This window comes from Desmodus rotundus, chromosome 10 (assembly GCF_022682495.2).
Source record: "Desmodus rotundus isolate HL8 chromosome 10, HLdesRot8A.1, whole genome shotgun sequence".
Classification (NCBI taxonomy): Eukaryota; Metazoa; Chordata; class Mammalia; order Chiroptera; family Phyllostomidae; genus Desmodus; species Desmodus rotundus.
Window position 1 is genome coordinate 22,039,749 of NC_071396.1, and position 24,589 is coordinate 22,064,337.

The 24,589-nt window shown below is 51.2% G+C and overlaps 1 protein-coding gene across 4 annotated transcripts in view; it reads right to left on the reverse strand.

The window, feature by feature from the left end:
• The window catches only part of DISC1 (DISC1 scaffold protein), a 261,582-nt gene extending 245,525 nt beyond the window's left edge, over positions 1-16,057 (reverse strand). For all 4 annotated transcript variants that reach the window (XM_053913325.2, XM_071219437.1, XM_053913323.2 and 1 more), the window contains exon 1: positions 15,769-16,057. In XM_053913325.2, coding sequence (XP_053769300.1) covers positions 15,769-16,012 — 244 coding nt within the window. In that variant the 5' untranslated portion in view covers positions 16,013-16,057. The remainder of the gene's footprint in view (positions 1-15,768) is intronic.
• Between the last annotated feature and the right edge of the window lie 8,532 nt (positions 16,058-24,589).

Genomic DNA, 24,589 nt, shown 5'->3' on the forward strand with positions numbered 1-24,589 from the left:
TTCCTTGGGGTGTGACCCCTTCTTCCATCCTCAAAACCAGCAGAGTGGATCTTCCGGTCTCTCTCTGGCTGGCCCCTGCCTCCCTGTGTGTACACGGGGCCAACTCCTAAAATCCAAGATTGTCTGCTCATTGCAAAAGCTTTGACTTAATCACCTCCGCAAAGTCCCTTTGCCATGTAAGGTCACATCTCCAGGGATAAGTGGAAGGGCCATTTTTCTGCCCATCCCACAACCTCGAAGAAGCAGACTTCGTGCCAACTGGGCTTGCGGCTCTAGGGGAAAAAAACTTGAAAAGTAGAAAATTAGTACTAAAATGAAAAATAGTACAGATAATATTAAAGGAATATTAAACAGAGATCTGCTCAGTCAAGGAGTTGCTGGCTGGCTCGCAGAAATGAAAGGGGATGGAGTCCAGAAGTGTGTGTGCCTGGAGGGTTGGCAAAGCTGGCTGCTTCTCATCTCAAGCGGTAAGAAGTAGGAGTGGAAAATCTTCTGAGGACAAAAGCCCAAAGGCAGCCCTGTGGCCAAGAAGAACACTGCCTCCACCCTTGAGGCTGGGGACCGCAAGGTGACTGCCATCCTGTTGAGAAAGCAGGCCGTGGGTGATAAAGGGAAACACTAAACCAAGCTTCATACACATGCTTAGGGAAAAGCTTTGGGATTGACTACTGGTACTCCATTAGAAACGTAATGGAAGAAAACAGAAGAGAAACCTATGAAAGTTTTGACAGAAATGTGTGGCCTAATTTTAAAAAAGAATGCCTAAGTTAGCCTTTAAAAAACCTCAGGCCACCAAAGAGCAGGCAGCAAAAGCTGGTCACACCCTCACAACTGCTTCAAATGTCGCCATGGAGGACAAAGGACAGGAGGAACCCGGCAGGACAGAGTCAGGGACCGTGGAGACAAGAGACCGCTTCTCAGAAAGCAGAATCGAAGTCTCAGGGAGAAAGTTCTCTACCCGCGGGCTGGGGGCCTTCACCTGCCCACCCACCGCTGGCTTCCAGGGTTGCTCTGAACCTGAGACTTGTCTGCCTCCCATTTTACCTGTTTGAAATGGAGTTTTTAGTGCTGTTACGCTGTCTCTGCTCCACCACTGAAAACTGACAGGGGCTAAGGAGGAAGCAAATAACTTTTTTCTTTTTAGTTCGTAAGTCACAGAACCATGAGGAGCCTCGTTTAGACATGATGGAGGAGAGTGCTGAGGGGCAAGCCAGACCCACCGGCTGCTTGGGACTTACGGTGTCTCCTTCTGGGAGGGGTGCATGGGTCCCAGATGTGAGGGGAAGTGAAACGGGAATTTGGTGACCAGCAGGGAGAGACTGGCCACTGTTCACCAAACCTACTTCCTTTTCCTCCTGCATTCACAGCTGGTGACAGTTCCCAGACTCCTCTGCAGCTTCATGTGGCCATGCTACTAACTCTGGCCAATGGAATGTGAGCAGAAGCAGTATCTGCCTCTTCCAGTTCTGATGGATAAAAACCTCCTCTGAAATCTTCTCTCTCTCTTTTCCATTTTCTGCTAGCTGGGAGGCAAAGGCCAGGGCATGCTTGCAAGCCACATGCCTCCAGTGGTGGGCCCATTGTCAATGTGAGCCTCTGGAGAGCCGTGCCAGGCCGAGCAGCCCCTCCATCCCAGGCTGGTGCCCCCAGGTAATCGCAGCAAAAGGCAGAGGGGCCTGAGCCTTGCCTAGGAGAGAAACCCACGTCTAAGGTTCTGAGCCACGGAGAGCTCAGAATATCCGTTAAAGCACTAGCATCGCCACGAATACAAGAACTGAGGCAAAATCAGTGTGACCTAAAGGGCGACAACAGAAGCACATCGACTGAGGAGACAGGATGACGGAGCCACGCAACCAACACAAAGCTCTCTGTGGCCGTTAGAAGAAGCGCTGACGTGAAGCAACATCTGGTGACTCGAACATGCTTCTGTGCTGCAAGTGGGGGAAATCGGCCCAGCAAACGGGATGCGCCATAACCCCGCCTGGGGAGCACGGGCTCCAAGAACCCTCTAGAAGGATGTTCACCGCAGACGTAGCAGTGGGAAGGGCGGACTTTAGTGACCATTTCTTCTGCAGCCATGCATTTTTCAGGCTTGACGTTTTCAATAATGACTGTTTTGTATTTATTTAAAAACAGCAAAGCTATGTTGGAACATTAACTGTATTGTTAGTCCTCCTGTTGACCTTGTCACGTCCCTTTCATGTCCCTTAAGAGGTTCTCCCTGTCCTCACTTCAAGATGGAATTGACAGTGACTCCGTGAGGGTCTCCCTCCCCCACCCAAGATGCCACAGTTTCCAGAGGGGAGGCTTGGCTTAACTCAGTAGCTAGATGGAAGCAAATATGGACGGGGTCTGTGTGTTGGTCAGTGCTGAGGAAAGTGCGAAAGGACTTTTACATATTTGGCAGTGTGGGAAACTGTTCCTACAGAGACAACCACTGTAGAACTCTTGCCTAAGGCACAAGTTCCATATTTGCTGTTGAAATAAACTCAACTGTTCATTAAAAAAACATACAGGGAGAAGATCACAAAGGCATGCAAAGAACTGGAGAGAACAAAGGCAGAGCAGGAGCAAGAGGAAGCAGGGAGAACAGCAGAGATGAGACGTTAACGCCGCGTCCCTGAGTCAGCTCGCTCTGCTGCTCAGTTGAGGAGGTTGTGTGCGTGGGTTCCGGACCCTGGAGAAAAGGGCCACCTGTCAGAGCTGCTGGAGACCCACATCAGCCATCCTCACCTGCACATGCCCCACCAGAAAACCCAGAACCAGGGAGCTCTCCTCCTGCCGCCGCGGCGGGTCCCCACCAGATCCCCACCTGGTCCCCACCAGGTCCCCACCAGGACCCCACCAGGACCCCTACTGGCAGAATCTGACGGGAAGGGAGCAGGCAAGGGAGCCAGGCTGCTGTCGCTTTCAGACTCCCGGCCCCAGCGGCAAAGAGCACACACAGAGTGGGCAAGGACCGAGAGCGCATGACCGGCACCCAGTCTGCACTCCTACCCTGTGCTAAAAAACGTCCCTTTCAGACGACAGGAGAGGAGGGCCTTGGAAGGCAGGGGAGTAGAGCCCTTGGCCTCGCGGAACATCCTGGAGAAAATTCGGAATTGAAGAAATGGCATAATCGCTCCTCTGACTTTGGTAATCGCGTCAGTGCAACGACCGGGTTGCAGCCAGGTAAAGCAAGTCACACCCTCCGTCTGGAAGGTTCTGTCCACTGCACTAATAATAGCATCCTCCACTCATTGACAGGGCGTCACTAGCACATTCGGTACCAGTACCTTTGAGCAAAGTTTTCACAAGGTACCCGCCCCCCAGCCCTCGGGTGATAAGCTATGACAAGACGTGCCCTACGGAAGGTAAATTAGAAAAGGAGGCCCCTCTGGGCTGATGAGTCAGAAAGAGGCACTCGCTCCTCCCGCCAGGGCCCAGCCTGGACGTCAGCCCCACCCTCCCCTCCACCGGTGCCCTCGGTGGGACATCACCTGCACAGGTGTAGGCTGCAGCCCACGCGTTCTAACATGCTACTGTTTTCTAACCCCTTTACGTGTCTTAACCTCACGTAACCCTCCCGACAGTCCCAGAAATAAGGTTACTGCCTCGCGTACAAAGAGAAGTGGAATGGCTCATTGCGGGTCACATACCTAGTAAGTGACAGAATTCCTGGCACAGGCTTGAAATCTAGTAATAGCCCCTAATAGCAATACTGAGTGCCTACGCGGAGGCAGGGGCTGCAGTCAGGCCTTTACTCCTACGACCAGGGTCGGTTCTCGGAATAACAGCGATTATTCCCTTCCCCCAGCAAGAGCCCACTGCTCACAGCGCTTGGGCGCCGGGCCCGGGGAAGCGCTGGCCTGCGTGCCTGCGCACACAGCGTGTGCACCAGCCCCCAGCCCCCGTGAGCCGCCCCGCTTCGTCTCTTTCTCTCCTGCACAGTTACTGCCTCACTCCCCGGAGGCCGGAGCATGGCCAGATCCGATGGGACAACTGCACAGGCACATCTGAAGCTGGGGTTTCCTGGGCGGCTTCTGCGGGTGAGACAAAAAGCCCCTTTGACTCTGGCTCCTCCGGGGTTCCAGGGAACAAGCGGGCATTCTCTCTGCACGGAAGGGCCTCCGACTCCCACACTCACTGCAGACAATGTGGAAAGAACGCCCAAAGGATTAGCCAGCTGGCCGGCCAAGTCCCCAGCCTCACAGAAGTTCTCCCTCAGTGAAAACCGCTCAGTGACAGCTCCAGAAACTTACAGGGAGCCGCGAGGCTCAGTGGGAAAGGGAGCAGCCGGGTCCCCTCGGTCCCACTGTGCACTCAGGTTGCTTCATTTTTATAGAGGTTTATTAAGTCACTGGGAAGGGTGACTATTTTCTTGCTGGAGCCGAAACCCTGGAAAAGCCAAGGGAGTCAGCAAACCTCCGTGCTGAGCGGTGTTGGCGGGCAGGCTGCTGCTGCTGCTCCTGCTCCTGAGGTTACAGTGCCCCCTTCAGGTGTGAAATGATACCAGCAAGAACACTGAATTACTTTCTGGAAGAGGAGAGGTAAACTCTCAGAGTCCAAGACACCAAATCTAAACCATGTCATAGCGGAGAAGCCCACCGACCCTACCTTGCACACAGATGGCAATTTTATGAACACAAAACTAAGATTAAATCACAGCTTGAAAAGGCAAAGGCTGACTGGGCTTAGAACCAGAATTCCCTCACAGCCAACCCTCGTATGTTGTTCAGCAACCTTCATGCTCCCTGACCCATTCAGTGCCCATCACCCACATCAGGCCTTCTCAGCGCAGGTGGCACCAGGACACTGAGCGCCCAAGACAGCACCGCCTGTGCCAAAGCAACCGCTCCCCTTGACTGTCTGTGTGGGCACTTCAGACGGCCCCTCGACAGTGCCAGCCCTTTCCCCTGCAGGCCCATCAATGGCGGCATGCCCCCCCTCAAGACCAGCAGCGTCTCTGGGGCCTGGAAGCAAGCAGGGGAGGGTATCATCTGCCTTCAGGCTGCAAACTGTGGCATCAAAGCTCTGCTGCAAGAGAAGGACCAAACCCCCCCCCCCCCCCCCCCCCCCCGCAGAGCTCCGCATCACAAACCAGGAGGCCTAGGGGCACACTCTGGGAGCCTGAGCCCGGAGTCCCCGGGCCCCAGAGCAGACAGACGACGCCGAGGCTGCCTTGTACAGGGGCCAGGCGGCACTCCCTCCGGCCCCAGGAAGCTTGCCGAAGCTGGACCAAGCAGTACACCCTCCACGGGGTCTTGTTCCCATCTCCCCGTGACACCACCCTCATGCTCGCCCCTCCTGCTTGATCCTCGTGCAGTGCTGGGCTCAGTGACAACGGCCCATCTCAGACACAGCAGAGATGACGCAACAGTAATGAGGCTGAGACTCAGAAGTGGAGGAGGAGGAAAAGAGGGGAAGGACAAGGAGCAAACCAACTTCAACAAGTCAATTAAGTACAACTTCAAGACATATCCCGTATGATTCCCTATCCCAAGCCCTCCCTCGATGTCCGACCTGACTGAACTCACAACCTCTTGCGCACAGAGGCAAATGACGGAGCCCTCGTTTATCCCACACGTTACGGAACCAGCATCTACTGGCTGCAGAGACACTAGGCTGATTCAGACAAGGGACCGGGGACCAGATTAGGGTGTGAGGGACAAGCTCTCCGGCAAACTGAGATTATAGGCAGAACTGATGTTAGAGACAGTATCACCAAGTTTATAATACAAGCAACTCTTTACACATAAATAGGAAAGATGACGAGGAGTTCTTACAAAAGTGATTATATTAGACAATTCACCACAATTCTACATTGAGGGCTGACGTGAGCATCCCTGTTTCCACAAGGAAGGACGCTGAGATCTTCAGAGGTTAGAGGACCAGCCCAGCATCCTGACCCCCAGCCCAGTGTCCTATCCATCCGGCCACTCGGCCAATCATGGTTAACCATCACTTATCCACAACAGTGACAGGTAACACGAAGTATTTTGATGAAGATTTAAGTGAAATTTGCCTTTGCAATGTATCACTGCTGCCTTTAGAAGCACCTGTCTGGGGTTTCAGGCGCTCACGTCTCATCAGGTAGGGGATGACATCGTGGGTGACAGGACGTGAGAGCTGCTGGCGACAGTGTCCTCTGACGCCACTCCAAATTAAAATCATGACCACGTGCTTAGGTGTGGACAGCTGACGTTTTCCTCTTCTGAAATGTGTGAATGGCCATTCCTTCAGAACTTTCTGCCACTTAGGTTGACCTTGGACATGCAGTCTGTGTAAACAGCGCTGCTTGCCTGCAGAAGCAACTTTAAGACAAGTGTCCCACCCTCCGTTCTCCACGTGGCATTTCAGCAGCCACCACTGGGTGGGCAGCCATTCTCCCGCGTGCCATGTGGCTACATTGGGTGTAATCCTAAACCAGCGCAATTCAATAGGTCTCTATTCCTTCTATGGGTCTCACACAAATGATAAGGAGATAAACAAGACAAGGCCTGCCCTCAGGAAATTCGACCCAGACTAATGCAAAGGCACATCCAAAAGTGTGTTTCTCTCCTCTGAATTTCAGGTTGACTCACCCCTTCCTGGCCCTGTAATGATTAATAATTATTCATTTTGCTGGGAAAGGCAGTCTCCTAATTTGGATAGGATTTTTTTTTTCTTTTAGAGAGAGGGGAAGGCGGGGAGAAAGACAAGGAGAGAAACATGGATGCAAGAGAGAAATGTTGATAAGTTGCCTCTCAGACTCGCCCCGACGGGAGACTGAACCCGCAACCCAGGCATGGGCCCTGACCAGGAACCATACCAGCGATGCTTTGCTTTGTGAGACGACACCCAGCCAACCGAGCCACACCGTTCAGGGCTGGATATTGTTTTTCATTTTAAAAAGGATCATTTTGGCCCTGGCTGGTGTGGCTCAGTGGATTGAGCGCTGGCCTGCGAACCAAAGGGTCACTGGTTCAATTCCTAGTCAGGGCACTTGCCTTGGTTGTGGGCCAGGTCCCCAGTAGGGGACGCAAGAGAGGCAACCACACATTGATGTTTCTCTCCTCTTTCTCTCTCCCTTCCCCTCTTTCTCTCTCCCTTCCCCTCTCTCTAAAAATAAATAAATAAAATATTTTTAAAGGATATTTTTGCTCATTAAAAAGAAGAATAAAAATTTAAAAGCAGTGTCAATACAAATTTATCCCAAACTCAGCCTAAGGAACCCCTTGGGGCATCTCATTGTTTTCCACTGAGCCCTACTCTGCCTCAGCATATGGGAAGAACAGGGGTACTCTGAACGCCTTTTCTTATATATCCCCTTGTGCTGTTTTTAAAAAGTTTCAAATGCATTTTCATGCACTAAATATTTGAGTGAATGTTCTTAGATAATCCTAAATCATAGTCAAGAAAATACAACAATTGCAATAAAATGATATAATTTGTCAATTTTTTTCATTCAAATCACCATTTAAGTAAAGAAAGACCCACACAAAAAAGCTGTGTGGCTGGGAAATCGTTCAGAACTCATCCTACAGCCCCCAAAGCCCAGAGCCCCTGCACAGAGAATGAGCCCGTGGGTGCTGATCGGCCCCAGACAGCTGCGGGCCTCCCCCGCCTGGGAAGCGTGTGTCCTGCACCACAGAGCTGCCTGAGAAGAGAATATCGGAGAAGTTAAGCAAATGCACCACACGACCAGGAAATCATTCTGAGTTTCTGAAGATGGAGAACTAGAATCGCTCTTCCCAGGTGAAGAGCAGCACTTTTTACATACAACTGTGGACACTTGAGTACATTATCTTCAAAATTATTATACCCAGGAGCAAACACCGCAATAGGTAAAGTATGAATTACAAAATTCCTTCTTTATTCTTCCACCTATCTATCCATTCACCAAATGAAATAGCCACTGAGCATCTGCTAGGTACTAGTTACTTTTGAATGATTTTGGTGTATGCCAGTGTCAACCTCCCGAAACATCATAAGAATTAATTCTCTTTCTCCACTGAACTACAGGCTTCTAGAGGGTGTGGATAACATTCTACATTTTTTTTTTATCTTAAAGAGCTACCACGGTATCTAGCAACACAGTTTGAACATCTCAATGAGCATTTGAAATGAAATGAACTTCTAGAACTCTTTGATTGGTTTCCAAAGACATAAAAATAACAGATATGGTTAATCCACCCACCGGGTTTCTCAATCGGAACTATAATGAAGAGTTCGGTTTAATGTGGTGACAGCAGAGTACACCATGGGCCCGCGACACAGACGAGGGGTCAGAAGCAGCTTCCCTGAGCTGACGGAGTTTACACAGGAGGAAAGGCAGACTACATCCGTAACGAACTCCAACAGGAAGAGAGGGGAGAGTAGAGGATGGCAGGGGGCCAGGGGAGGCTGGGAAGGCTTCCTGGACCGATGTGAAATGCAGGCTGGCATTCCGATGTGTAGAGATGGGGCAAAGAAGATAGACCCCACCTCTTCTTGGAGGGCAAAACAACGTGTGCGACAAAAGATCGAGTCCACTTTCGGGACTTAGGGCCCGGTTTATGGAAGGCCTGGAAAGGAATGCTAAGAATTTGCTTGCAGGACCTCGAGTCCTTGCACAGAGCACTGGTGACCTAATCAGACCCGAGCTCTGGGAACAGGACCCTGGCAGCCAGCGTGCAGGGCCCGCTGTGGAGTTACTGAGTGGGGAAACACTGGCAGTCGGGCGTCAGGACTGGAAAGACACGGGAAAGCCTGGCACACCCTCTGAGGAAGCATCCTAGGAGGGGCTGGTAAGCTCTAGCAGGGGTGTCCAAGCTTTGCTGTCTCTGGGCCACACTGGGAGGAGAAGAGTTGTCTTGGGCCACACATTCAATACACTGCGACACGTAATCACAAAAACATCTCCTGATGTTTTAAGTAAATGTATGATCTTGTGTTGGGCCGCATCCACAGCCTCCCTGGGCTGCATGTGGCCCGCGGGCCGCAGGGTGGACACCCCCGCCTCAGGACTGCTTTAAACCACTGGGAAGAACACCAGCCTTCGTGAGGCCTTCCCTTTAAGCTGGATGGTCCTTGAGGACGATGGCACACGTCTTTCAACACCCTGCCGCGCACCCCACAGGGCCATGTATGCAGTAGGTGCTAAACAATGTTCTTGAACAACGGAATAAATAGAAAGGAAGGAGCACGTGGACAAGTGTAAGGTCTGGAGGAGAATTCTAGAACCAAAGAGAAACAAAAGGTGAGTAAGAGTCAAGGTAACTTAAGGCCCCCAAACCTACTGTGTGAACCGAAAGCAGATTATCGCCTGCCCAGGGGGGGCTGTGTCCCGCCTCCCTGTGCCGGGCCCGCGGCTGTCCGGAAAAGCATTAGGGAAAAGGGGAGAACGCACGGGGCTGCTCACAGTGCAGGTCTTACAAGTTCTCATCCGAAGAAAAGAAAACTTTTGCCACCATGTAAGGTGACAGATGGTGACCAGACCTGTGGCAATCATTTCACAATATATCCAAACACGAATGATTATGTGGAATGCCTGAAACTAATAAAAACCGTACTACCGTACACACTTTTTTATCAGAGGGTTTGTAATCACTAAAGAGCTGTCGTAACTCTAAGTTTCCAGTGCATTAGAAAACAGAAAACCCCAGTCTATCTCTGTACTTGCTTTTTTTTCATTTGACCACTCTGAAATAGCCCACCTTTCTGATGAGGATTTGAGGAAGATGAGGCATGCTTTCATTTATAAATGCAAAATGCATGTTGTCCTAGGTCAAAAATAGCACCTAATAATTATGCCGAATCATCTTATCCACCCACTCACAAATTAAAAGGAGAGTCAGACTGGTGTGCACGTCTCAAAACTAAATTTAAACTCAGAGCTCACATGCAGAACACAGTTCCCTCACTGACCTTGGCGTTTCACCTTTCAACCTGTGAAAGTGATTAGTCTCCATGCAGGGCCACCTGTCAGATGTGCATTTCCACTCCTGGTCAATCTGTTTGCCTGGGTGAACACGACCATGTTAATGATTAACATCCATCCTAGGTGTGTGTAACCCTGGGGGGCTATAGCTCCTGCTGCCTTCCCGCGCTGACTGCAGAGGGCTGTCTAAACCTCCTGAACTAGAACCACCTGGGGGGGCGGGAGGAGCCATAACGGGAAACCCCAATGAGCAGGGGACAGGGAATTTACACAGTAGCTCAAATCCTGGACAATCCCAATCCGCCAGGACAAACATCACAGAGTCCTAGACCTGGGAGGGCTCCCACACGCGGTCCAATGCAGCCCACACTCAGACTCCCCCACTGCGTTCCCTACAGAATCGCCTGACACCGACCTAAATGCGTCCTTCCGACGCTGAAAGCTCACTGCTTCTCAAGGAGGCCTATTCGACTGGTGGACAACTTTCCTTTGCAGCAAGTCTGTCTCCACGTCAGAAACTGATGACTACCCGTGTGTGGCTCTAATTCTAATTCTGGGCCAAGCGGGCACTCAGTCAATGCTGAATGAGTGAGTGGCGGCTAACCGAGCAAATAGATTCTCAGAGATCGATTGGCCACACGACGAAGGCAACTGCTTGAAGGTTTAAGTTTTTAAGAACCCTGATGGCTCAAAATACATTAGGTTAAATTCGCTTAATGTTTCTTAAGCAGGATGAATTATGCAGAACTACGGGGTGAAGCAGGTGCAGGTAAGGGAAGAGGACGCAGTTTCTGATACTCACTGGGCAGCGACAGCCCTCACTTTTCACACCTGTAAAATCCGCAGGCCAGATGCCGTGATCTCTACTGCCATTTCCTGCCGAGGACAGGATTCACCCTCAGAGACTGCCGACCAGCACCTCAAGTTTACTGTCTTCATCTCATCTCTCTGAGAGTTCAAACCCTCCTGCTGCTAAAGGAAAAAAGGCCTGCCGTGACAGGCGAGGGCTGGGGTTGAACGTGTTTGCCCATGTATATTCAGGACGGGCACAAGGCAACGCGGCAGGAAAACTTCCCTGACGTTGACATGGGAAAGATAATCGTGGGCTATTTACTTCAATGACTTCATCTGAGACCGGTCTCCAGCCCCTATGCCTACCACAGTATCAACCAAATACACGTACACCTAGGAGGCATCGCGGGTTCACTTCCAGAGCACTGTGATAAAGCGGGTTGTAACCGTTTCGCTGGTGCAGGGTCTCGGCTTCAGCTTGTAAAAAAATGCCACACCTCTAAAGGGCAATAAAGTAAAGCCCTGTGAAACGAGGTGTACCTGCATACCGTTCTCAGCAGTGCCCTCGGTCGACGCACTCGATGCCTCAGCTGCCAGATCAACTAGTGGATCTACTGAAGCCTCATCCAGAGTCAGTTCTGTGATTCTGTTTATCACACTCGGCCAGCGACCAGAAAGATGAGCAGAAGCCCCACTCTCTCCACCGTCTATGTCTGAGCTGTGGCCGGACACAAGCAGCCACAAGCAGCCACAAGAACGCAGGGCGGAGTAAAGGAAGCAGATACAAAGCCGGCGGTCAGGTCAGCCGCTGAGCATCCCGTGTAGGCTCCTGACCACTTCCAAAGCCAGTATCAGTCATTTCATTCAATGGTCAGATGCAGTCCTCCTTCCCACTTCCACTTGGTGTGAAAAAATAAAAGCTGACTGCAAAGTCTCTGCTCAGATAAGCAGCTGGGAAACCCTGATTTCCAAAGAAAAAACATGGATTCAGGATGGTCCAGGTGCCTGCGGCAGGGGTTTAGAAAACGGCATGAACGTTGCACCAAAGACATTCATAAAGGAACTTTCACCACCAAGTCACTGAAGTCAAGAACCAACCACAGGAAGACTCCCAAAGCTAAAAGTCTTGCATTGCTACTTGTTCCTGGCTGAACAATGGCTGGCCTGGTGGCCCAGGCTGCACCAGAGGGGATGGTCCCCCATGCTGAGAGTGGCCACCAAGGGCATCTCTGGAAGCAGAGCTCTCTTGCTTATTTTGCATGAGCACCCAGCATGTAAACTGAATTGCTAACAATCATTATCAAAATGAATGTTTCTCCAGTCTGCTCCAGTGACCTAATCTAAAATGTTACCTATTTGTACACTCAGAAACTCTGTTCTGTGCTGGCCTTTAGGTCTATTATTTAAAGATAAACCTTGTAGCCTCCCTTTTGCTCTGAAGGCCTTTCTGTGACCAAAACCACAATAAAAGTCAAACACCAACCATCGACTCTCTAATCCTCCTCAATGACAACTTTAAGATTTGTTTTAAAAAGGAAACATTTTAATGAACATTAGAATTTTTGCAAAATTCTTTTTCTCTAAATCAATGTCTTTTTTTGATCCTTTTTATCTATTTCTTTTCTTTTTTTTAATTTTTTTTAATTTTTATTGTTATTCAATTACAGTTGTATGCCTTTTCTCCCCTAAATCAATGTCTTGATGTTTGAGCAACAGGCAAGTATTATTTTGGTCACGTAACAAAAATAATAATAGTTTGCATCCCATTTTTGAAATAGACATGAGTGGATGAGCACAGCACAGAAATTGACTGCAAGAACAGATAAACCAAGCTATTTGTCTGCATTGGGGGGATTACAGTGGCTTCTAATGTGCTTTGTCTAGTTTTCTGTGCTTCCTGTGATGAGCACGCATAGCTTTTGGAAAAAGAAAACAGAGTAAGAGAAATTTCACTTAGGGAACAATCGAATTAGGAATGGTTTCTGCAGCACAGAGACTGGCATTCACTCTGCCTCAGGTGCGCTGACTTCCTCTGAAGGTCCATTCTCCTCTGGGGGCAGCTCAGGTAAGTAGGGAGTCCCTGCAAAAATGTCCTGGGGCCCCTCCCTGCAAAAGACCAATGTCACCAAAAGCCTCAATCCCAGTTGACATCTCTTGTGCCATCCCAAGGATTCTGGAAAATTTAAGTGATACCATAAAAAAATTATTGTAATTGAGATTCCTTTTAGTCTGAGATTCGCAGTGAGTTCTCGCAATACCTTCTCTCAAGTTTTAATATGTTTTCTCTGCAAAATTTCATTGTTTATTTTTGCAAGACAAATGTTTAAATTGGGATTTTAAAATAGAGATGAGAGAAATTCAGATTATTTCAAAGCCTATTTTGCCAGGGCTAACAATTCACTCTTATTTTAGCACTCGTCATAGAACTATGCAGGGTACATTGTTACCAGTTGTACAAGCTAACATCTCCCCCAAGCATGGCTAGTCTCCATACTTCCGTTTGGCTGAGGGTTGAGAACACACCTGTGAGAAGCACCCACACCGCAGTTCAGACCCTGGCTCTACCCTTGAACTCGGGAAAGAAACAGGTAAGCCCGAATCTCAGCTTTGTACAGGGAAAATGAAGATTATAAATCCCTACCTCACAACGCTTTGGGGGAACGTCATCAGAGGAATTCCCAATACAGCGGGTGGCACCTTGGAAGCGAGCAAAAAATTACCAACGTTAATGTTCCCTCCAGCGCCCAGTCCTGGTGTCTGAGCGATCCCCAGCGCCCAGCAAAGGGACCACGTCTCCAGAGCCCGGGAGACAAGGGGTAACACCCCAAAATACGGACTCATTTTCTGCTCCACCTTCACTGGCCAAGCAGCTGCCAAGAACAAAGGCCACATCCCTGATTCCCAGCTAACGAGTGCAGCACAGCCTCACGAATTAAGTGCCTCTCTACAGGTGTCTTTGGGGAGAAGCTTCGAGAACAAGTGGAGGAGCGGCTCTCCTTCCAGGAGCCTGGAGAGACTCCACCGAAGAACTGGAGGCGGCGATGGTGGCCACGGCTCAGGCAGAGGAAGCGGCTGCAGAGACAGATTACTCAGAAGCTGGAGAAACAGGAGAGAAAACGCTTGAAGAAGGAAAAGAACCATCTAGAGGTGCCCGCCCTGGTATCTTCAGAAAACAGCAGCCACACGCTGGAGCATGGGGAGACACATGAAAGACTCAAAAAGAAGGAAAGTCAAAGCCCCAGGGGGGACCCTCAGGAGAACGGAGTGGAAGCCCCACCTGTCTCTGCCCAAACCCAAGAGAAAGAAATCAGCCTCCGAGGAGGAGCTGGTTAGCAGCCATCCTGAGCACAGAACAACTGGCAGCGGAGGTCTTCCCAAGAGGAAGAACTGTTTCCCCGAAGAGGAACCAGTTTGTGACCCTGAAGAGGCCGGAAACAGGAGTGTCCCCAAGAAAAAGAGGAAATTCTCTTCGAAGGAGCATTCGATCACAGTGGACCTGATCAGCAGTGGGCCTGAAGCGGCTGCTGGCAGCAGGAGCGGCAGCTCCAAGAAACAGAACAAGCTCCAGAAGCTCTCCCAGGAAGACGAACACGGACAGCCCCTGGTGGGCTAGAACCACCCAGTGACCCATCCCCTGCATCCCAATAAAACCAACTCACAAGAAAAAAAAAAATGCACATTCCCTCCAGGCAGCACAGAGACGCATCCTCTTCACGGAGCTTCCACGACTTTCACCACATGGGACCCTCAGCACCAGAAGCCGTCATTATGGCCCTATTTTTCCATTATCTTTTTTTGTAAATTGGTGAGGAAACTGAGGCTCAAGGTCACAGAGCTCAGGAGGCAGATCCAGGCCCCTTCTGCTCCGTGACACAGATTCTGAACCCAGACCCAACCCCAAAAGCCTGCCATGCCTGCAGGTAACGATGACATTTCTTTTAAAACACTCTGCTAGTCATACCTTAATCGAATCAAGCTAGGGTTTCCCATCGCTCCCAAGTATTCAGGTTCTGCTTGGTAAAAACAGCAACTCGGGTTATCTGGAGCCCACTGTCTGACCCCAGCACTGGGCGAGGAGCTGGACCTCCGCGGACACATTTAAACCCCAGAACCACCCTCTGAGGTAGGCATTGCCACTGTCCCCCAAACTGAGGCACGACTAGGTCCAGGACTGAGAGGCAGGCAGACTGTCCCCAGCCCGCGGTCCTGGGAGTCTCCTACGGCCGCATTCGTACCACTGGCCGCTCATTCCGCAAAGAGCTTCCACGCACACTGCGAGACCGGGAGGCCAGGCTACCCGCGCCCTCTTGCACTTCTGAAGACACCGGGAGGCTCGCAGGTGTCAAGCAAGGGGTGTGTCTCTGGCTACGCGCAAGGGCACCAGGCAGCGCTCCCGCGCTCCCTCACTCCCAATCGCGTTCTCTGCCGAAAGTTCCGGATTCTTTTGCATGTATTTTAAGAGCGAGATAGATGGTAGGAGACCTGTGATTCTTGAAAGTCAACCACCACTTAATGGCCTCACTGTCAGCACGGAGGGTCAACAGTGTGACCCCGGCTCTGTCTCTCCCGCGCCCGTCGGTGGGCGTTGCTGCCGCCAAGTCGGAAGTGTGACACGAAATTGTTTTCAGGGCAGCCCTTCGGGGAGGTGCCGGCACCACCTTCCTCATCCCAGCCCAGCCTCCTCCCTCCAGATCCGTGACGGGACTAAAGCGAGGCGGGCGTCCTCGGTCCCCGGGAGGGCTCGGGACTGACCCAAACCCCGGCACGCCCCTGCCGCCCTCCTCCGCCACCCCGACCGCCAAGGGCGCGGGTCGGACGTCCGCCGTTTTGAAAACCGCAGCTCTCCTGAGTCCCAACACGGTCGTCGGGGAGAGACCGGCCCGGCTAGGCGTGGGCTGGCCGTGCGAGACCCGACTCCTCTCCCAACCCGGCGCGCCACGGGTCCTGCCTCAGTTTCCTCGCCTCGGGAGGGTGCACTGAACCCGAGCAGTTAGTAGCGGCGCAGCCCAGAGAGAGCTACACGGTTTGCAGCGGCGGAGCGCGCCCTCCCGGCCCGGACCTCCAGCCCCGCCGCGCCGCACTGACAGCGCCCCTACCTGCGCGCTGGCCCCCGCCGCCGCCGGCCGGAGCGCCCTGGGGACCCGCGCCCGGCATGCGCCTCGCCGGCTCCTCCAGCTGTGCGGAGGTGCGCGGCTCCCCGCGCCCGAGGCCCGCGCTGGGGGGAGCACGCGCGGAGCGGGACGGGAAGTGAGGAGGGGGCTGGGGGGCAGGGCGGGCTCCTTCCGGCTCCCCAGCAGGGCGGGCGGCTTCCTCTCCAGCCTCGGCCCCTCGCGCACTCATTCTCACACACACACACACACACACACACACACACACACACACACACGCACACAGGCGCGCGCACCCACTCGCGCGCGCGGCAGGGGCGGAGCCGGCGGGCCCACAGCCGTCCCCGACCCTCTGAAAGTTTGCTTTTCATTCCGGCCCATTTCTGCACCACACAAGAGGGGAGGCGTGGTGGGAACCGGTGTTTAGGGAAGGAGAGACTGGGAGGCCTTCCGGGTGGGTCTACCAGGGCGCCACCCAGATGTGCGATTAGGGAAGTGACCTAAGGGTGGTTGGAAGAGATGGAGGGGAGGAGAGGGACTCGCTTAGACAGATGGGAGAAAGTGGGGAGAAAGCAGACGGCACTGGGAAAGAGCTGGGCGGGTGCATTTCCAACGCGAAATAGAAACCCAGCTTTCTGCACCTTCTGGCCGCGCCGGACTGGTCCCAGAGCCCCCTCCCGACGTTGAGCGGCCGTCCTGGGACGCAGGCGGTGGTCCGTGCCCAGCCCCTAGGCTGCTGACTCACCTCCTTCACCCCTCCTCTTTGGTTCATGCCAGGAGGCTACCGGAGCAACCGCAGGTAGCTCCTGATAAACACGCGCGTGTAAAACTAACATACATGAGAGTGTGCCAAGAGCCAGAGGCCTGGCACCAAACTAGCACGAGCTCCGGGGGGTTAGAGGGACTACGGTGATGGAGGAGCGGGAAGAATCTCCCTGGAACTAGAGGAGGCCCAGGGTCCTTCAAAGGTGAGAATCTCGTGAATGAAAACACACAGGTGTGCGCAGAGGTCGGTATGAGCTGGATGAGGAGTATAAGGATGGACCAGGCTGAATTCAGTGGTACTGACCACCAGGCAGAGGTCTGGATTCGGTGATGTGGGTTAGAAAGTGCTCTTAACAGTGTTGGGTTGGTTCACTGGAACGCGGAGCAGAGCTGGCTGACACTGAGTGGAGTGGGAACACCAGAGTGCCGTGGTGTGCTGCGCAGGAAGCGTCCGAGGCTTGAGGAGACGGGAATGTTCCAGTGGATTTACCATGTAAGGCCTTTTTGCCCACTCCAGGGGGGCCCACGGCCCACACCGTTCACCACGCCCCTGATAAATAACTGTGGCCCAGCATCCTTGCTCCTTCCTCACTCTTCTCTGTAGGTCGGGACTTATGGAGGGAACTGTGACCACTGAACGGGGAACCTTAAGTGCACTGGGCATCATTGGTTCCCAGGGCGACAGGAGCCGAATGGTGGCGATGAATGGCTGAAGGCAAGGTGGGCATGGTTCCCGTAGTGGACTGTAGTGGACGGCAGAGTCAGACAGCGGTGAGAACGGTGAGTCCGCAGACACACCAATGGCACGCCAGTGCTCCTGGAAGTCAAGTAGATGGGGAGTCTGCTAGATTCTGCCTCCATCTGTGTGAGCAGAAACGGTTTAGGTCAAGTGAATGAAAGCCCAACTTGAATTACCAACACAGAGAGGCCCAGCTCTGTAATCAACATCCAGCCTTAAGTCAGTTTACAGACCAAGAATTCTTTGAATGAAGGTAGATGTTGGTCTCCTCAAGGAAGGCCACTGACCAAAATTTACACTGTTAATATTTCTTCCGGAGGGACGTATGGCCTTCCACAGGGCGACTGCACACTGGAGACAAGGAAATAGACTTTGGGGGAATTACTGGGCACTAGCTCTGAACAGACACTGGTTCCAAGAGACGCAAACCGTCACTGTGGTCCCCCAGTCAGAGTGGGGGCTTATGGAGGTCAGGTGATCCCTGGAGTTTTAACTCAGACCCGTTTCACCATGGGTCCCTGCTCCCATCCTGTGGGCATTTCCCAGTTCCAGAATGCACGGTTGGACAGACATACTCAGCCACTGGCAGGATCCCCCCACAGTCCCCCGACCTGTGGAACAACAGCTATTATGACGGGGAAGACAAATGAAGGCCACTACACCTGCCGCCACCTGGGAAAAGCGTTAATGGAAAGCAACACTGCATTCCAAGGGGGACTGAAGAGGTCGGTGTCACCATCAAGGACTTGAAGGATGCAGTGCGGTGATTCCCCAGCCCATCCCTCCCACTCAGCTTGCCGCTGGGGCCCATGCAGAAAACAGATGGATCTTGGAAGATGACAGTGGATTATCAGAAACTTGACCAGATGGCAGTTCCAACTGCAGCTTCGACAGCAGCTGTCCTTCCACTGTCTGAGCAAATCAGCACATCCCCTAGTACCTGATATGCAGGTGTTGGTCTGGCAAACGGTTTCTCCCAGCCCTGTTAGTAAACGCCACCAGAAGCAGCTTTCCTTCCCCTGGCGAGACCAGCAATACACCCTCACTGCCCGACATCAGGGCTATATCTACTCTCCAGCCCTATGTCATAATCTAGCCAAGCAAGACCTTATTGCCCTTCCCTCCACGAGACTTCACAGCGGCCCGTCACAGTTGACATCATGCTGTTTGGACCTAGTCAACAGGAAGTGGTAATTACTCCAGGCTGCTTGACGAGCCATTTGCATGCCAGAGGGTGTGAAATCAATCTGACAAAAATTGGGGGGTCCCCCAGGTCAGCAGATCTTCTACACGTTGAGTGGGATAGGGCAACCTTTCTAAGATCAAGGATAAGTCCTTGTATTTGGCCTTTCCTACAACCGAAAGAGGAGGCACAACACCTAATGGTTTTCTTTGGGTTTTTGTAGCAACACATCCCTCACCTGAGTGTGCTACTCAAGCCCATTACCACGTGACCGCAAACACTGCTGGTTCTGAGTGAGGCCCAGCACCAGAGGAGGCTCTGCAACAAGTCCAGGCCGCCATTCAAGCTGCCCAGCTCCTTGGGCCGTGTGACCCAGCAGACCAGGGCTACCAGAAGTGTCAGCGGGGAAGAGATGCTGAGAGAGGCTTTGTCAGACCCCTACAGTGAATCACATCACAGGCCCCTAAGATTTGGGAGCCAAGCCTCTGTGGATAACCACTCTCGTGTTGAGAAACAGCTTTCACTTACTACTGGGACCTGGCAAAGACTGAGCTTTTAACCATGAGCCACCACGTTACCGTGCAACCTGGGCTGCCTGCCCATCACGAACTGGGTGAAGTGTGACCCACAAGCCCTAAGGTTAGACACGCGTCTGTTCTCACTGGCACTGATACAGTTAAATACAGACTTCCCTTCCCTGTACACTGTGTTTCTGCCAAAACTACCGTCTGTGGACTTCAAGAATGCCTTATCCACACAGCGCTGCTTCTGATCGAAGAACTCCCTGCACAGTGAATGAAGGGTAGCAACAGACCCACGCGCACAAAATTCACTAGTCTTACCACGTTCCCTATTCTCCTGAAGCAACTGGCTCCACAGAACAATGGAACGGCCTTTCGAGGACTCCATTACAGCTAGGTGGCCACACCTCGCAGGCCCCAGGCAAGGTTCTCCAGGAGGCCCCAAGTGTAGTCTCTGAAATCAGTGTCCAATATAGAGGGTGCCGTTTCTCCCATAGCCAGGACCCAAAGGTCCAGGAATCAAGGGACGGAAATGGGAGTGGACCACTCACTACTAGCCCTCGTGGTCCACTAACAAAGTTTTCCTTCCCGTTCCCACAAAGTATGTCCCGCTGACCTACGGGTGTTAGTTCCACAGGGAGGAATGCTTCCACCAGGCGACACAGCAATGATTCCATTTCACCGGAAGTTCAGGCAGCCGCCTGCCCCCACCCCCAGGCTCACCACCAGATGCTTCTCTGCGCCCCACAGAGGAAGCAGACACCACGCGGCATCAACCTCCCATAGACTTCTGTAGCAGCCCCTTTCGCGGTCCTACTCCAACAGGGGACATGCCCAGCTCCCAGATTTTCCACAAACCGACGGACTCACCCAGGCCATCCTGGTTGAAGACCTTTCTAGACGTTTGCTTCTCCAGCACCACCCACAGTTGTGTAAGGTCTAATTTCTAGAATATATGCCCAATTCCACCACACTCTCAACAGTTCTGCTTCTCCAACGGAACCTCACTGATAAACCTATTGACTCCAAATCTCTGGTATCAATACTACAGAAGTCTTCCTGTAGTTTTATGATTACTTTCTTATTCTGACACAATGCTGTATTACTTAGGACTCTTTTCATCGCAATTAGGCAAAACTAATATACTTTCATTTAAGTAAAATGAATTTTGGTGAGGAAATTCCAGGAGGAAGTTCACGGAGTCCAAAGACATAATGAAACTGGTCCTCTGGAAAGACAAAAGCCAACTTCTGAGAAGCCAGCAGGACCTTGGCGATTTCTCTCCTCCCTGCTGCTTTCTGCACATCTGCTTCCCACCTCTCCGGAGTTCACGTGTGCCTGAGCCAGCCACCTGGAGGGCCTGACCCTGGTGGGGCCAAGGCTAACGCTCTGGGAGGGAGATCCTGATTGGCCCAGAGTCAATCAGGAGCCCTCCTCTCGTGCCATCGAGGAGGTGGGGCCGAGTGCGCAGTTGGGAGAAACACAGCCCCCTGGAAACCACCCCTGAACACGGGGGTGAGGGCCGGGCAGCGGAGCACTGCACACTGGCCAGCCAACCCCGAATGTGTCTCCGTTAAATGTCATAGTGAGGGCCGGGTGCCAGGTGCCCTGGTACTTATGAGCCAAGAAATGACACCTTTAGCTCTCCTCTGCTTTTAATGCCGTTCCTACCCTGGCTGTTACCCAGCAGCTCTCGCCACGGACTTCAGGTCTGCGTACTGAGATGTGCAAAGGGTGTCTACAGGAACCGTAACAGAGCAAATGATGAAGGGACAACTGTTCTATCAATATTTTTTATTGAATTTATCAGGGTCACGTTGGTTAATAAGATTATATATAAATTCTATATTAATAAAATAATACAGCACCTGTATATTGTTTTGTGTGTTTACCACCCAAAATCATGCCTCTTTCCATCACCATTTATCCCCCTTTACCCTCTTCCACCTGCCCGCACCCCCATTTCCTCTGGTAATGACCCTACTTTGTCTATGAGGTGTTTTGTTTTGTTTTGTTTTGTTTGGGGGGGTTGCTTAATCCCTTTACCATTTTCACCCAGGCTCCCCACCCCCTCCCCTCTGACACCTGTGAGTCTTTTCTATTGTTTGTTAGTTTCTTTTGTTCAATAGGTGCCACAAATAAGTGAAATAACATGGCGTTTGTCTTTCTTCAACTGGAGTATTTCTCTGAGCATAATGCTCTCCAGGTCCATCCATGCTGTGGCAAAAGGTAAGATTTCCCTCTTTTCGATGGCTGTGTAGTATTCCATTGTGTAAACGTACCACAGCTTTTTTTTATCCACTCACCTACTGTTGGGCACTTGGGCTGCTTCCAAATCTTGGCTAGCACTATTTTTAACTAAAATTTTTCACAAGCTTTTCCTCATGAATACTTCCAGAATCTTCCTGAGAGCAGCAATGGAGAAACGCCATGGATGCCGGCACAACCCGAGGCTGTAGCAGAATGAGCAGTGGATCTGCTCCACTGGAATCACACACATCTACACACTACACTTACGCAGACGACAAACATGCATACCACAGGTGTACATTTGTAGCGAGTAGCTAGGAGCTCAGAGAGGGCAATGTATAACACTGTTGCCAAGACGGTGAATTTCAAAAATTGTGTTGAAGAATATGAAAATCTCTCAGAAGTCTGCAAATAATAGCTAATGTTTATTGGGCACTTACTATGATGCCAGACATCATTCTATACAATTTAAGTTTGTTAAACTTATCTCACTTTTTTTAAGATTTTACTTATTTATTTTTAGAGCGAGGGGAAGGGAGGGAGGAAGAGAGGGAGAGAAACATCAGTGTGTGGTTGCCTCTCACATGCCCCCTACTGGGGACCTGGCCCACAACCCAGGCATGTGCCCTGACCGGGAATCAAATCGGTGGCCTTCCGGTTTGCAGGAGGATGCCAACCCACTGAGTCACACCAGTCAGGGCAAACTTACTCCACTTTTGCAAAAACCCATTATCACACCCTTTATCAGACTAGAAAACTGAGGCCCACAGAGGTTAGAACTTAGGCAAGTGGCAGAGGAGGGATTTGAACCAGGCAATCTGGCTAGAGTCCACATTCCCAACCACAATGATAAACAGTCTTTCACCAGACCAAAAATGGCACTTTCTGATGCCTGATGCAAACTCTTTCATATTATGAGACTTACACTCAGGTAATAAGTTATTCATACCGCGGCAAGTCCACGCATAATGCCCCCCCACACTCCTTCCATCAGTTTCACTCCCAGACTAACAGAAGGTGGAATAAGACCATCATGCCTTCTATGCAAGTAACGTATCTGTCACCTCCCCTTCCAGACGGTGAGCTCTGTGAGGGCAAACGCCATGCCTTGTTCATCCCTGCAGACGCGGGCCCGAGACTTATTAGAACGAGTAATCTAAATTGGGATTCTGATACTTGACAGGCCAGTTGATTTACTCCTCAAGCCTCCGGGCAAATTCATGGCTATGATAGATGGTCACGAGAATTCCTATGAAGTTACACAGCCAGAGCTAAAGAGGAAATATTCTCATTGAGAACAATAACAATGCTTAAACAATTCTGGGAAATTTGATTGTCTGAAGATCTCTTCTCTAAAGAAAATAAACTGGAATGAATTGGAGAAAAGGAATCTGTCTTCAACCCAGGAAATAACATTAGACAACGTGAAGCCTCTCATTTGTTCATGCCTAGAAATAGGAAGTTGGTTCAGGTTCAAATACCATCCGATAATGGCCATGCCAACGGATGTTATCATAGCTTTAGGCTAAATATATAATATCAATAACCTTCCTTTTGCAGTGCAGATACTGTCTGAAGGCTCCGGCAGCGAGATAACACATGGGAGAGTGTGGGCCCTCCTTCCGGACGTGATCTTGAGCTCGTCTTCTTCTGCCAGTCGTTAGTGGCTGCTGGAGATTTGGCATTCCAAACAGGTGTAGAGGGCCCAGGGGCCAAAGCCCTGGAGAAAGGGTGCCTTAATTTCATTCTGCATCCCCCACTCAGTGCATTTCCCACCCGTGCTTGCCTTGGTTTACTGCAAGCAACGTAGGGATGCTAATCCCACTGACGAGAATCTCTCCACTCAGAGGCTCATTCACAATCAAATTACTCAGTGTGGGAGAGCTAACACGTGTCCCTACCCTTGCTGCTCCCTGCTTTGAATAAACAGACTTTGTTCTCCAGAGAAAGTCAGTATGTACACTTACTCCAACTTCCAGCGAGAAAGACACACATGCGCCCCTGCCACGGACTCTCGTTAGTTCATTAGTTTTACCCTTCAGCCCTGAGATCTAACCTACCCCTCATCCCCCCCCCTTCACATTGACCCCGGCTGACAACTCTCTGTTGCTCCCAGTTCTCAGCATACACAGGGGACAACATTAATCACCCTAAGAATGAGGGGCGACCTCATTGCCATTGAAAAGCTCCACAACCTCCGCCCTGCTCCCCTCCTCTCACGGCTGACTTCCAGGCTGTCTGATCCGCACACACTCCCAGCTCCCACTTTCCTACCAGGAGAAAGGCGACCCCACAAACCGATTCCCATGCAGCCAGCAGAGGCATGTAAATGCCCCAGTACAACAGAGACACAGTCGTAGAGAACACAGCTGAGCAAATCTCCGGAAGCCATGCCGGCAGCTCCATGGTGGACAACTGCCTGAAGCCACAAGGTGTCTCAGCAGTACAGGCACGGACTTCAGCCACCCGCACCTGGAGTGTTTTCCCCGGGAGCCCTTCCTCTCCGTGTGCTTTCCAAAGAATTGAGAAAATGGGTTCTTTAATCTTCCCTACAAACAGTTCTGTCAGTCTTTTTTAATCCTCACCCTGGGATATGTTTATTGGTTTTGTTTTTTGAGAAAGAGGAAAGGAGAGAGAAATATCAATGCAAGACAGAAACATTGATGGGATGCCTCCCGCACTTGCCCTGACAGAGGATCAAACCCACAACCTAGGTATGTGCCGGGACCAGGGATGGAACCCACAGACCTTTGGTGTACGGCACGGCGCTCCAACCCAAGGAGCCACCCGGCCAGGGCCCTGCAAACCGTTACTGGTCACATCTCTCCACAAGGCTGCTCCTGGGGAAGAAAGGTTCACGCCTCTTAGCCAATTTGAAATTGGAACCCCCAAATGACTGAGGATCCTTTCTTCAATGATATGGGTGTATTTGGGGTGTTTTATTTCCTAGCTCCTTTGAAAACAAGAAGGAAACCAGATGAGTGGCTTTTAGACTGCTAGATTTCACAGGTTTGGGTAAAAAAAAAATTTAAATAAGAGAGTCAGATATATAATATTACTAACATTTTATTGGGCCAAGTAAATTTTTTTAAAACTTTTACCAACTTCCTTCACCACTACTTCATAAAGAATGCCTTTTAACCTCAAAAAATAAAAAAGACACGGTAACAGAACCAAGGGCACTCCCTTAAATGAAATGAATTTTTGCTTTTTGAAAATTACTTTGTCCTGTGTTTTTTCCTCATTTTGCCTTGACTCGGTGAAGCGTCCAGGTCCGAGGGACCGGCGGCTCGCAGGGCCGACGGCACAGCCTCTGAGCCCGGGGGCCAGGCAGCCTCCTTCGTGTGTGGC